This window comes from Pipistrellus hanaki, assembly GCF_964339955.1.
Source record: "Pipistrellus hanaki genome assembly, chromosome: 10".
Classification (NCBI taxonomy): Eukaryota; Metazoa; Chordata; class Mammalia; order Chiroptera; family Vespertilionidae; genus Pipistrellus; species Pipistrellus hanaki.
In genome coordinates, this window is record NC_140512.1 from 48,257,706 (window position 1) to 48,272,008 (window position 14,303).

Below are 14,303 nucleotides of genomic sequence, written 5' to 3' on the forward strand. Positions count from 1 at the left end.
GTCATTAATTTTTTCCCAGCTCTTTTGAGAAATAATGGACACATAACATGTGGAAGTTTAAGGTGTGCAAGGCTATGATTTCATGCATTTATACTTGCAAAATGATGACTACAATGAGGTTAGTTAGCACATTTATCACCTCACATTCATTATTATGTTAACAATAATGTATTGTTGTCTCACCGAGTTATTCTTTAATATTATTTAGGAATACTTTTACAAAAAAATTTGTTTAAATATAATAATATATCATTATGGAAATTTTGGAGAATACAGGAATGTATTAAGAAGTAAGTAGTTATCATCCATAATACTACTGTGTAGAGACAATCACTGTTAGTATTTTAAGATATCTTTTTCAGTCATTTTTTTCATGTACATATTCTTAAATATTGAGAGTATACCATATATACAATTTCATATTATGCTGTTTTGAATTGACATTATCTGCTAACCATTTTCCTATATAATTGAAAGCACTAACAATTATACGTGATGATTTGTTACATTTTTTATATATATCATTTATTTAATCATAGTCCTGTTGTCGGATATTATTGTTTGCTACATTCTGGTACATAAATCTTTGTCTGCGCTTCTGATCATTTTCTTAGATGTGGCTATACTGTACCAGAGGTATGAATAGTTTAGTCAAAAAAGCATTTTAAAAATGCCCGAGTGGCTGGACCATTGACCCTCTCAGCAGTGTGGGGATTGCCACTCTCCAACAGCGTGTGCTGAAGGTACTTCCATTCGGATGGAAGAGACAGGGTACCTTTTGTTTCTAATGAGTTCTTCTGAGCAGGCATTTAGAAAAGTACATTGGTACTAATTGCTACTTAACTACACGTTAAAGGCTCTATTTTAATCTACTAGGCAATAGCATGATGATGCTCTGTGCAGTTTCTGATGTTTTATCTTTACTGAGATTATCTGCATGGTCAGGTTGTATGAGTGTGTGTGTGGTGTGTGTGTGTGTGTGTGTGTGTGTGTGTGAACTGACCGTGCGTTTATCTTACAAGGATAAAATTTTATTCTCCTGGGGCCTCCGAGGTGTTCCCTCTCAGGTGTTTATGTCCCAGTACATTTTGTTTTATGCAGAAAGTGAGACTGCCTCCCTCTCATACACATGGCAGGCCCTCGGTTCAGTGAAGCGTCTGCTAACCTGAGTTGATCGTGTCTGCTTTCAGGTTTGGAGGGGCTCCTCTGGTCGAGGAAAACTCGGGAATGCCTCAGACAGACCTTCCTGTGGGTCACGCCTCTCCAGGCCCATCACTGCACACCGGAAAACGGAAAGCATCTTCCTTGTTCGATCTCGTCTCCATATGTTCACGTTGCTCCCTCTGGTCTCTCCAGGTGCTGGGGTTCCTGACATCTGAAACTTCTTCGGGAAACAGTGTCTAGCTGGGCTTCTTTGGGTCACTACGTCTCCAGCCATAAGCCCCTGCACCCACTGTAACCCCATTCCTCACACCTACCCTGTCACAGGAGGTGGGAAGGAGTTTTCCAAGTGGCTGCATTGCTGGGCTCCCCATCACTCACTCACCTCGCTGGCTGAGGAGTTCCTGCAGTGGAGCACCAGGCACAGTGACAGCGGCTGCTGGCTGCGTGGGCAGAGTGCTCTGTGTTAGTTACCTGGGTGACGGAGGCGCATAGAGTCCCCACCACACAACTGCCCTGGCTTCACAGCCCACCATCCTCTTCTTCCCTAGGACTCTCCACGTAGAATCCAGTGAGTGTCCAAACCGCTCCAACTCAAAGATGCATCACCAATCAGAGCTCACACATAATGTAAAGATACTAGAGGCCGAGCACTGGGGCTCAGGGTCCCTCAGCCCGGCCTGCGCCCTTTCAAGTCAGGAGCCCTCGGAGGATGCCCAGTTGACGGCTTAAGCTCGCTATCCATTCTAAGCCAGTCAGACATCCTTAGCGCTACCACGGAGGCAGGCTGCTGCACTCCCCAGCCATCAGCCCGGCTTGTGGCTGAGCAGCACTCCCCCTGTGGGAGTGCACTGACCACCAGGGGGCAGCTCCTGTGTTGAGCATCTGCCCCTGGTGGTCAATGTGCGTCATAACAACTGGTTGTCCTGCTGTTCGGTCAATTTACATATTACCCTTTTATTATATAGAATTATTATGTAGGATATCATCATTGCCTGGTTGCTATGGGTCAGTTGCTTTATCGTTGAGTCATGCACTAAGAGATTGCTGGTTCAATTCTTGGTTAGGGCACAGGCTTGACCCCCAATAGGAGGCATGCAGGAAACAGCCGATCAATGTTTCTCTCCCATAGATGTTTCTGTCTCTCTCCCTCTTTCTCTAAAAAATCAACAGAAACATAAAAAAAAAAGATATATTATTAAGATAGTTTAGGTTAGGCCACATTAGCAAACAACCATTAAATCTCATGACAGCAATTAAGATTTACTTTTCACTCGTGCTCATGGTGGTTGGTTTCAGTTATGTTCCATGTCCTTTTCACCTTGGGACCCAGTTTGACCGAGTAGACCCCGTTTGGACCAGTGCTGGTGTCCTGCAGGAAGAAACCTCAAGCTGACTCTTACAATGAGGGTCTGTCTACTCTCCTTGCGTGGGTCATGTGGCCACCCTGTGCACAGCAGGGCTGGAACGTATCATCCTACATGAAGAGGTATGGCAGGTCACATGGCCACGCCGCCTAACGTCAATGGACAAAGGTGATAGTGCGCCTCCAGGACGCCGCGGTTAATATTGTCAACTCTATAATACAGTCACCACAGGAGGCAGCTCAGACGGGCGGTCTTCCTTGAGCTGCTGTGGATGTGGGGGGCTTGTCCCTTTAAGAATGTTATAGAATTTCTGATGTTGGCATACATTGACAGCTTCCCCTGAGATGTGCTCAACACTGACAACATGCTGACGATGGAGGCAAACCAAGTTACTGCAGAGTTCTCGTTCTGGTCAGCGGCTGGATGGACCCAGACCAGCACAGAGGCCCTGGGTCAGGAAGGGCGTGGACTTGGGGCAGAGTGGCTACGTCGTTCAGGCTCAGGCGTGGCTTAGGCTACGGTGAACCCAGGACTGAGCGGTTTCCCTCAACAGTGTCAGGCACAGCCGGCCAACTGGTCACTCTGCCACAGGTGCCCTTCATGCTGCCCCTTTTTTTCAACAGTGGCTTCTGGTGAAGCTGGGTTAAGGAAATAGGTTGATTCATTGTGTAGCATTTATAATCCCTGATTGGATCAGCAAAGTATGGGAGGGTGTGTGTGTGTGTGTGAGAGCCCCTGTGCCTTTATCGGGGAAGGAAAAGCTCATTCTCTGGGAATGAATATTGCTTATGATTCATCCAATGAGGCAATTGATGCTGCTGGTAAGTCACCACAGGCAATCCACCCTGGAACAGACATGCCCTCTGAAAAGCCATAATTTGATGGTTGATGCCACTCCATGCCTCTGGGCCTCGTTTTGCTTCTAAGACAATAGGGCAGCGACAGCTGGCAGATGGCAGGCCAAGGTCTTGAGACGCCCTCACCTGTACCCACTGAATGTCAAAGGTTTACAGCAGAAGGACTTCATCACAGACCCGTGCACCGACCCTTCCCCTAATCCCTGCCGTCGTCACCAGCTTCGTGGTCATTTTCTCCTCTGCCCTCTGCCCCGAACCTCCCTGTACACCAGCCACTGCCATTCAGTTTATGGAGGGAGGTGTCTGCCTCCATGGACTTCCAACCACCTTGTCCCTGATGGTTTGCATTCTGGTCCACCTGGCCATGCCCATCGTTCTGTGGAGGAAGGAACACGTTGGCTGAATTTCAGAGTTGTCCTTCTGCTCTTACAGGTTCTCCAGATAAGACAGGTGGTCTGTCCATCTCTTGCCACTCATTCCACTTGGGGGTTGGTGAATAACAAAACCTTATGCTTTTCCCATTGGGAATGTACTCGCCACCTGTCAACTAACATGAGGACTGCTATTTCAGCTCCAAGATCTGTACTAAGTTATAAGTTAGGTCAACCCTTACAAGGGGAGAGATTCCAACCAGCGTGGGTTATGCTCCAGGGACCTCCCAGAGGCATGGCTGGGAGGAGGCCAAATTAAGACAGCAGTGAATTTGTAGGCACATTTCCCTTTTTTTTTTTTTTGTCTCTGAGAAGGGATTTATGTTTTCCCTATAAAATCTGTATCTTTGACATATGAAAGGCTTGTATCTGCTACCCAATCTTCTGCAATGAGAAGACAAAACAGGATTTGGCATATAAGCCTCTGGGTATTGGGCTCATTTAGAGGTCAGAGCTTATCTCTCCACCTCCCATAACTATATGCATCAAAACTAACTACAAGTTGGAGATGAGGACAACCAAAGTCCATTTTCTGCTATTCGGAAATGCCTCTATTTTTTACCTGATCTTGGAGGTTTGGTGATTATTGAATATATTGTTTCACTTTTTCTGCTCCGTGGCCTCCCTATCAAGCTGCTGTTGATCTATGAACACATGTAAGTGCATTAGGAGTGTTCGTTGTTGGTAGAACCATGAATAAATTTTTCTGTAATTTTAATAATCACAATGTTAATTATCTATTTTGGGAGTTAGGAACGTCTATATATCATATAAATATATATAGTATGTTTATATAGTATGACACATATAAACTAATACATATGGACATCTCTCTATATATATAATGCATTATATAGAGAGTTTGAGCATCTTTCTTATCTATATCCTCCCCACCCTCTGGATTCTCTTTGATCCTCACTCCCAATAGGCTAAAAACTATCTGCTCACAACTTTGCTCACCTGTCAACTCCTTCATTTTTTGGATCTATGTTTTTTTCCCCTCTTTCTAATTGCATATTTATTTATATATTTAATGCACAAAATTCATGCAAAGGACTCGGCTCTCGCAGCCCCAGCTTCAGCTTAAAGGTCATCTGGAATGTCCTCCGGAAGGTTGTTTGGCTGCCCAGTCTAATTAGCATATTATGCTTTTATTGTTATAGATTTTTAACCAGCACAAAGAAAAAGAATGTTTATTAGAAGGATACCGTAGTAAACTCATAAATGAAGGCTTCTTCCCTTTTAAGTTGGATATGATTTATTACTCATTATTATTTAACTGAATTTATTAGGGTGCGTTAGATCATATAGGTTTCAGGTGTACAATTAGATCATATAGGTTTCAGGTGTACAATTCTATAATTATCGGTATATTGCAGTGATATTCAACCGGTGTGTGCAAGAGTGTTTAAAGCACGCCATACCTGACTATTTAGTTAGGGAGACTGATGTTTTATCTCTTAGATTATCAAATTAAAAATGACAGCAGCCAACACAATAGCCATCTGGTGTGAATGAATCAAAATTATACCTATATATTTTGGTATGCTGCAGAGTTTCAGTAATTAGTTTATGTGTGCCATGAGATGGAAAAGGCTGAAAATCGCTGGTATATTGTATCATGTGCTTACCACCCCACGTCCAGCCTCCTTCCCATTTTTTGTCTCTATGTTGATCAGACGACTCTATGCCCAATTTTAAGAAGTTTCAGGTGAGAAGGAAGCTATAAGCCAGAATAAATTCAACTGCCTGGCAACTAAATCCATGTTACTGTCTCCTGGTGTCAACACCGATTCTGGATCCTGTGCTTCATTCCTGACCTTCGGCTTTTGACTTTTATTCAAACAGGTGAGTGCTGGTTACCTCCTGTCGGTGGTTTTTCCTGTCAGTCTTGACTCTGCCCATGGGTCATACAGCCATGCTACAGTTCCTACATCCAAGGCAAGCAATGTCTGTTTTAAAATGTAGATTTTGTTTTCATTCAGGTATGCCAAGGCCAACAGTATATTGGAGAAAAGTCAGTATATTGCTCACAGTTCCCAAGAGGAGGGGCAATCACACCACAGAGGCAGAAGAGAGAACACCAAGGCCAGTCACAGGCAGAGGTGGAGAAAAGGGGAGAGAAGGAGAAAAAGGTAAAGAGAGAGACACCGGAGTGGATGAGTAGGTGAAGCAGGTTTAGGGTTGGTTAGTTTGAATAACGACATGGGCTCTAGGGTGCAGGGGTTGCCTCTAATTGTCTGATGCTGAGCTCTGAGATGATGGGCAGAAGAATACTGACAGAGCGAGCAAAGCAGGCGGTGGGCGAACGTGAGCCCTGGATTAGTTAGCTGGCATACTAAGCGAAGGAGAGAGCGTGGGGATGGGAGGAGAGGACGCTGTTTTCTATCTCTAGGAGTTTTAGGAAGCCTCTTACCCTGGGAGGGGCAAGCTTTCTCTAGTCTGCAAGGCCCCAGATATCCAAATCTCAGGCACAGAAACTTAAAAACATGGTTAATCAGTATTTTAAACACATTCTGTCCTTCACAGGCAGGAGTTGGCATTAGTGATCCACCCAAATCCAGTACTTGGTGATATACTGGTGGTCACTTGGCTCTGGATTTGCTGCCTGGTCATTCATAATAATAATATTTAACACTTATTGTGCCAGTGCTGCATATGGCAACTACAATGGTAGATTGGTTGTAAAAATGGCCCAATAGCCAAAACTGGTTTGGCTCAGTGGATAGAGCGTTGGTCTGCGGACTGAGGGGTCCCGGGTTCGATTCCGGTCAGGGGCATGTGCATTGATTGCGAGCACATCCCCAGTGGGGGGGGCGGGGGGGGTGCAGGGGGCAGCTAGTTGATGATTCTCTCTCATCGACATTTCTAACTCTATCCCTCTCCCTTCCTCTCTGTAAAAAATAAAAATATATTTAAAAAATTATATATATATATATATATATATATATATATATATATATACAATTAAAAAAAAAACAACCTGCTAGCACTCCTTAGTGTGCATTGGAATCATTAAATTAACTTCCAGATGGCTATTTCTAGATGATCTAATTAACTCCCACGAGGCCATTTCTGAGATCACCTAAAAGGAAAGGATAGCCAGGCATCCACCGAACCCCGGGAGCTTCCACTTCGTGTTCACTGACCCTGCGCCTCTCCCAGGACGAGCCTCACTTCACCTGCTCCCAGCCCCCCGTTTGTCTATGGCTAATAGAAATCCTCTCAGACTGGCTTATCCTACCTCCTACTTTTGCAAGACTCTAGGACTGAGAACATGTCTGTCTTTTCTACCCTGTTTCCCCAACTTGTCTGTCTTTTCTACCCTGTTTCCCCGAAAATAAGAGTGTCTTATATTAATTTTTGCTCCCAAAGTTGCGCTAGGTCTTATTTTCAGGGGATGTCTTATTTTTCCATGAAGAAGAATACAGTACACATTTATTGTTAAATGAAAATAAAGGAAATTTATTACCTGTATACAGTACGGTAGTACGGTAGTTGTCAACACAAACCAGACAAACTGAATCCTACAGTATCAAGAATTTACTCATTTATTCAATGACAATCATGTCATCTTCTGGAACATCATCATAACAATCTAATTCCTGAATTTCCTGGTGAATTTCTTGTGACTCCATTTCTTTCAGAATTAGTGGACCAAATCTCTCATGTTTAGCCTAGATGGGGCCTTATTTTTTGGGGGATGCCTTATATTTCACTCAGAAGGAAACCTGTAAGTAGGTCTTATTTTTGGAGGATGTCTTATTTTCGGGGAAACACGGTATTAGCCTTGCTGCTGGTGGTTTAGCCTTGATGCCCCAAGACCATCATCTTTTTGCTAGCAATGGGCCAATAAACACTTTCTTTTAAAAAAGACTTCAGCTGCCCTGTTTGGTTTTGCTCTCAGTGGGTAGAGCATCTACCTGCAGACCAAAGAGTCTCAGGTTCAATTCCTGGTCAAGGGCATTCCCTGTAGGGATGCATATGGGAGGCAACCAATCAATGTGTCTCTCTCATACTGATGTTTCTATCTCTTTCTCCCCTCCTTCTTTCTCCCACTCTCTTTAGAAATCAATGGAAAAAAAATCCTCAGGTATAGAGGTTAAAATTTTTGTTGAACAAAAACATGTAGAACTATATTATTAGACAGACTTTATTGTTTTTTATTTTTTATTTATTTTCTTAATATATTTTATTGATTTTTTAAAGAGAGGAAGTGAGAGGGATAGAGAGTTAGAAACATCAATGAGAGAGAAACATCGATCAACTGCCTCCTGTACACCCCCCACTGGGGATATGCCCACAACCAAGGTACATGCCCTTGACCAGAATCGATCCTGGGACCTTTCAGTCTGCAGGCCGATACTCTATCCTCTGAGCCAAACCAGTTAGGGCAAAGACTTTATTGTTTTTTAGAATAGGAATTTCTGAAAAAGTACTAGACTAGCAGCTTAATCAGGGTTGTAATAGAAGAGTATTTCCTTGCACTGGAAATAAAAAAATAAACTAAGCCTGATGTTCAAAAGTAATATCCACTTGAACAGGCGGCTGGTAGGCTGATTCCCATGTACTGCTGGAGGAAGGATATGGTAGAAGACAAATTGGCATTTATAATAATAAAAGGTCTAAAAAATAAGCATGCACTTTGACTGAATGATTCTAGTTTTAGGAATTTATTGGGTAATAATAAAAGATGGGCAGAGGAATTGACCCACAAAGCTGTTCATATTTGTTAGGGTCCCGACAAGAAACAGATGGCACACCGACTGGGTAAGTGTGGAGAATTGAATGAAGGACTATTATAAAGGCCTGAGCAGGGTGAAGGGAAACCAAAGAAAGGCAGAGCGTTTAAATTAGCAGTGATGGGGACATCACTTAGGATGTCATCCAAAGCATAAAGGTACAAGGGGATGGCTGTTACACAACCCAGGGAGAGAAGCCACAGGAGGGAACCGCCTTCAGATGCGCTTCAGGTCTTATGTTCAAGCACTTAGCCAATTAGTGCTTTAGGGAGGAAGCCGGGGGAATAAGCACTCTTGCCCCTTCCTTTTCCCATGATCTGATTTCTTGCTGGTGCCTTCCCCACTGGCCGACCCACAGGAAGCGGAGAGGGTAGAAGGCCAATGAGTGATTCTTGCAAAGGTCAGTTTCCTGGAGCAAACAGCATGGCAGGTAAAGGCAAAGCATGGGCCAAGGGCTAATAAACATATGTAGCACCATGTTTGGTGTAGCATTGCTTATAATAGTAAAATATTGGGAACCACCTAACTGCCTCACATTAGGGAATTTGGTGAACAACTTAGACTAGGTTAATATCTTGGAATACAATGCCACTATTAAAAATGATGTTTGAAAATATTTTATTATGTTGAAAAGATGTTTATATATTACATTGTTGAATGAAACAGAAAATTTTGTGTATATTCAGATCCCAGTATTCTATCAGTGTTGTGTGTGTGTGTGCGCATTTATGCATTTAAAGTATCTGGAAGAGCATATGGTCTAATGTTAACAGTGTTTTTTTTTGAGGTGGTGAGATTACAGATAATTTTAATATAACTTGGCTTCTCTGGATATTTTGCTTTTCTTATAATGCATAATAAATTAAAATTCTTCTTCGGAAAATGAGAAATAAGACATGATCCCAAATTAACTCCATGAGGTAAATAGGTGCTACTTTTAACACTAAAAAGAAAAATTCCTTTAAAAATTATATTGGAGCTGAAACCGGTTTGGCTCAGTGGATAGAGCGTCAGCCTGTGGACTGAAAGGTCCCAGGTTCGATTCCGGACAAGGGCATGTACCTTGGTTGCGGACACAGCCCCAGTAGGGGGGTGTGCAGGAGACAGCTGATCGATGATTCTCTCTCATTGATGTTTCTAACTATCCCTCTCTCTTTCTCTCTGTAAAAAAATCAATAAAATATATTTTAAAAATAAGTAAAAATATATTTAAAAGATTATATTGGAAGCGAATTTCATGTGTAAAAAAATTCTTAAATACAATTCTGCCAAAGAATTGAGCAATAGTAATGATCATTGTTCATGATTAGATGCAAGTCACACTGCTGAGTGACTTGCCTGCTTCAGTTTTTTTCATATTACATTATGAAGTAGGTATTGACATTTCCATTTTTAGGAAATCATGCTCAAAATTTCATGGTTATTAAAAGGCGAAACAGGCCGAAACCGGTTTGGCTCAATGGATAGAGCGTCGGCTTGAGGACTGAAAGGTCCCGGGTTCGATTCTGGTCAAGGGCATGTACCTTGGTTGCGGGCAGTAGGGGGTGTGCAAGAGGCAGCTGATCGATGACTCTCTCTCATCGATGTTTCTAACTCTCTATCTCTCTCCCTTTCTCTCTGTACAAAATCAATAAAATATATTTTTTAAAAAATTTTAAAAAATAAATAGAAGGTGAAACAGGCCCTAACCGGTTTGGCTCGGTAGGTAGAGCGTCGGCCTGTGGACTGAAAGGTTCTAGGTTCAATTCTGGTCAAGGCGGCCACTAGCCACACGTGGATTTTTAACATTAAGTGAAATTTAATGTCATCAAAAATTGAGCTCATCAGTCACACGAGCCACACTTTGGGTGCTCATAGCCATTTGTGGCTCGTGGCTACTTCACTGGACAGTACGGATTTATAGAACAGGTGTGCCACCCACAGTTGTTTGTGGGCAGATAATTTCATCGTCCAGCTTCTCCTGACTTTCATCCAGAGCCTATAAAACTCCGATTTTGTAAGCCTGTTTTATTGTTTGGAGATTGACCTTTCCTGAAGGGCAGAGACTGTGTTCTTCCTCTGTTTCTGTGAGAGCCTTCACCGAGCTGAGCAAACATTTGGTGGTGCCAGTTACAGTCGCTTACCAAGTGCTGTCCAAGGCCAAGTAACTGCCAGGTATGTCTTTAATGTACAGTCTGCAGCTGGTGTTTCATAGCATATAGCAGAGTCCAGCGTTCCTTTCTTTTTTAAAAATACGTTTTTAGTTATTTTAGAGAGAGGGGAAGGTAGAGAAATAGAGAGAGAGAGAGCAATCGATTGGCTGCCTCCTACAGTCCCCTACTGGGGAGCAGGCCTGAATCCCCAGGCATGTGCCCTGATGGGCAATAAAACTCTTGGTTCATGGGTCCACACTCAACCCCTGAGCCATCTGGGCTGTGCCAGCGTTTCTTGACATGCTTTGAAGTACAAAAAGTTACTCGGTCAGTGTAAGGATGGTTAAATAGACGCGGCGTCCCTCTTGGCTCTGGTGCCAAACATATGTGGACACACTCATGCTCCCCTAATTGATTGATTAGGTTAATTATTCATTGGGACCAGAGAGAAATGAAGTAAGGGAAGAAACTGGCTTAGAGCTTAGTTCTTATACTTCCATTCATTCATTCTACAAGCATGAATTGAGCCCTACAACCTGCCAAATACTGCACTGGGCACCGGAGAACAACAGAGATGGAGACAAGGAGGTCTGTGCCCCTGGAGAACTTACCGACGTGTGGAATTTTATTCCATGTGGCCTGATGGGGGCACAAAGGAAGGGCCACACACTCAGCTCAGGGAAGTCAGGGGAGGCTTTCCAGAGCAGTGATGCCCCGCCCACAGCAACGGGAGCCTCTGGAGCAGCGAGCTCTCCCAGGAAGGGTGTCCTGTCCATCCAGGAATCTGAGTGGGCGTGGAGTTTCCTAGAGAAGCAAGGAAAGCTATGTAGTTCGTGTGGGCTTGGCTGTATTTATTCATGGAGTTGACCCAAACCGATGGCAAGGTGAGCTAGATGACAATCATCATTCACGTTCTGAGTCTGAGCCAGCGTGGATGAGTTTCAGAACACAGTCGTGTGAGCTGGAGTTAGTCGAGTGCCAAAGGATAAGGGAGATTCTAAAAACGGCGTTCACCAACTGTTGCCGTGATTCTGCTGTGGATTCTTGGCATGCCTTAGGAGTACTGCCCCGAGCTTTGGGCTCTAATGAGACTGACCCTGTGGAGAGCGTGGGCAGGAGGTTGAGCCAGCTGATCTGTACCAACTTGTTCATTGGGGGTTGGAGTTTGAGGGAAAGGAGTGAGGAAAAGTGTAGAGCGCCTGGGAAGGCATATGGGCATTCTTTAAATTATTGACAGCTGAACCCAAGGTGACATAGACATGCCCTGGGAACACGCTTTGCCAAAAAGGCAAGAGTGTTATCAGCGTGGCCTTCATTTCAGCCCAGGTGTCAGGAAGTGTGCTTTGATATGTAAATCCCGTCTAACATCAGGAATGAGGGAATGAATAGGACCTGGGCCCACCCAAGCTCCTTTGATCCTAAGTTTTTGGTGAAACCCCCCTGGTATTTGGAATATAAATAAACACGCTGCGTCAGCTCTGGGTCCCTGTCCCTCCATCAGAAAGGATGGCAGTCCCACCCAGCTCCCAGATTTTTTCTTCTATCTTTGTGTCTGCTTTCTTTCTTTATTTCTCAATCCCCAGCTCCTCTACTCAGGAACCAGACCCTCTCTTTTTCCATGCTGGATTCGGAAAGAGAAAAACACCTACAGAAAAGTACAACAGACAGAGAGATGAGGTCCGGAACCTGCCTTAAGAACATTCTTTTTTGCCTGTATTGTTACGACTCTGTGCAAGAGGGACAGACATTTCCAGCCCATTCCATCCAAGACAAGGATCTTGGTTTTAAACATTGTATCTGCGGTCATGGCGTGTTGAGGCCGTCTCTTTCACCACTGGCTTCCCCTTTGATAAGCAAGAAGTCTTCCCTGGGATTGAGTTAAGCTGATTTTGTTTAGACCATGGCGGGTCTATAATCTTTGCTTATTGCAATCTGGCCATAACCTACCTATTTGGTCTCTTGTCCCCAAGTCCTCATATTGTAACGTCCAGACTTTGTGATCCCCAAGGACGACCAGGGAGCCGAGTCCGATGCAATAAACAAAAGACCCTTTTCCATGCTAGCATGGGCTCTGTCCCACTCACGCTGGCAGCATGGCAGACGAGCACGAATTTCGCCCAGCCCTGGGGTTTTACTCCGGTGGTGATGTCACTGCTTTGGCTGACCCTGATTGGGCTAGGGTCCAGTTAATGGAGGATAACTCCGCCCTGCCCCACAGTGGAGTCAGGAGTTTTATCCTCGCCCCGCCCTGCCCTCAATATTAGGCAAGGGGCATATTCTGTTCATTTCCACTTTCTTGCCTTTTGAATTTTCTAACTTGCCTTTTTACCTTTCATTTCTCTGCAGTATCCTCTCATCTGTGCTTCCTTTAACGCTTGTTCCCATTGTCTAAGACCCCTTTTAAGCCTCACGCAGTCTGTGAAACCTTCCTACCTCCTGTTGCTCAGTCTGATTTGTTTCCTTTTTTATTTATTTTTTTATTTTCATGTTTATAGACCAAATCCTGCTGTTGAACTGTGCTGAGGGAGAAATCATGTAGAGACCACCTAACATCTCCATCCCGACCAATCACCCTCTGACTTTCTTCTCTCGGAGGAAGGCTTTGCCTTCTAGGCATTTTCTAATTGAAAAGACAAAGATAACAACAGTAAAGGTCAGAATGCTCACAATCCTGAAACAGGCTAGCATGGGAATCAACACAGCCAAACCCACACTAGTGAGCCAGGACAAGCAGAAGAGGGAAACTGAGACAGACAGTGAAGCAGCAGTTTGCAGCCACCGGGTACATCCTGTCTTCCCCAAACCAGGGACACTTCAGAGTGAATGGCTAGCACTTCTGCCCTCCAACCAGAGGGTAAACAGCTTACATCACCCGCCTCAGGGAGACGGAGAACAAATCCAATTAGTGTAGTTTGCCAGCCACACCCAAGGACGGATGAAGTTAGGAGAATAAATTTCATTCTCGTACACCAGCATAAAGCTGATGAATATTCTACCGGTCCTCCTCTAAGACCTAAACACCCAGCTTTAAAAACCCTCTAAAATGAAGGTCCCAGGGCACGCTCTCTCTCCCAAGAACATGCATGTATGCATGCATGCACACCCCTCCCCCACTTCTTTGCTCACAGGCACATATCTCCTAAACTCTAAGGGCCTCCCTCCAGCACTTGCACCAGACAGCCATGGGCAGAGGCAGTTCTTTTGGGCAAACCCCCTGAACCTGTCTGCAAGGTTCAGGGTTTTTTTAAAATAATTTTTTGTTTTATTGATTTTTTACAGAGGGGAAGAGAGAGGGATAGAGAGCTAGAAACATCGATGAGAGAAAAACATCGACCAGCTGCCTCCTGCACACCTCCCACCAGGGATGTGCCTGCAACCAAAGTACATGCCCTTGACCGGAATCGAACCTGGGACCCTCCAGTCCGCAGGCCAATGCTCTATCCACTGAGCCAAATCAGTCTTGGCAAGGCCCCTTTTTCTCTGACTTCTCGGGGAGCTTAAGCAGACCATCTAAGCTCATTTGCCCTGACCTGCTTGTTTCGTCCTCCCCAGCTTTAATAAACATCCTCTAAAATTCACCTGGACTCGTGCTGAGAAATTTTTTCTGCACCAA

At 44.2% G+C, this 14,303-nt stretch overlaps 1 protein-coding gene across 3 annotated transcripts in view; it reads left to right on the forward strand.

Moving 5' to 3' along the window:
- LOC311629004 (zinc finger CCCH-type antiviral protein 1-like) overlaps nucleotides 1-14,303 on the forward strand; it is a 154,310-nt gene that overhangs the window by 10,571 nt on the left and 129,436 nt on the right. The window contains exon 5 of one of the 3 annotated variants that reach the window (XM_084896725.1): nucleotides 5,519-6,635. The exons of 1 other annotated variant lie outside the window; for it this stretch is intronic. In XM_084896725.1, the coding sequence (XP_084752851.1) occupies nucleotides 5,519-5,649 (131 nt within the window). In that variant the 3' untranslated portion in view covers nucleotides 5,650-6,635. Of the gene's footprint in view, nucleotides 1-19; nucleotides 380-5,518; nucleotides 6,636-14,303 lie in introns of those variants that run through there. One more of the 3 variants, XM_084896726.1, reaches the window with a different exon arrangement.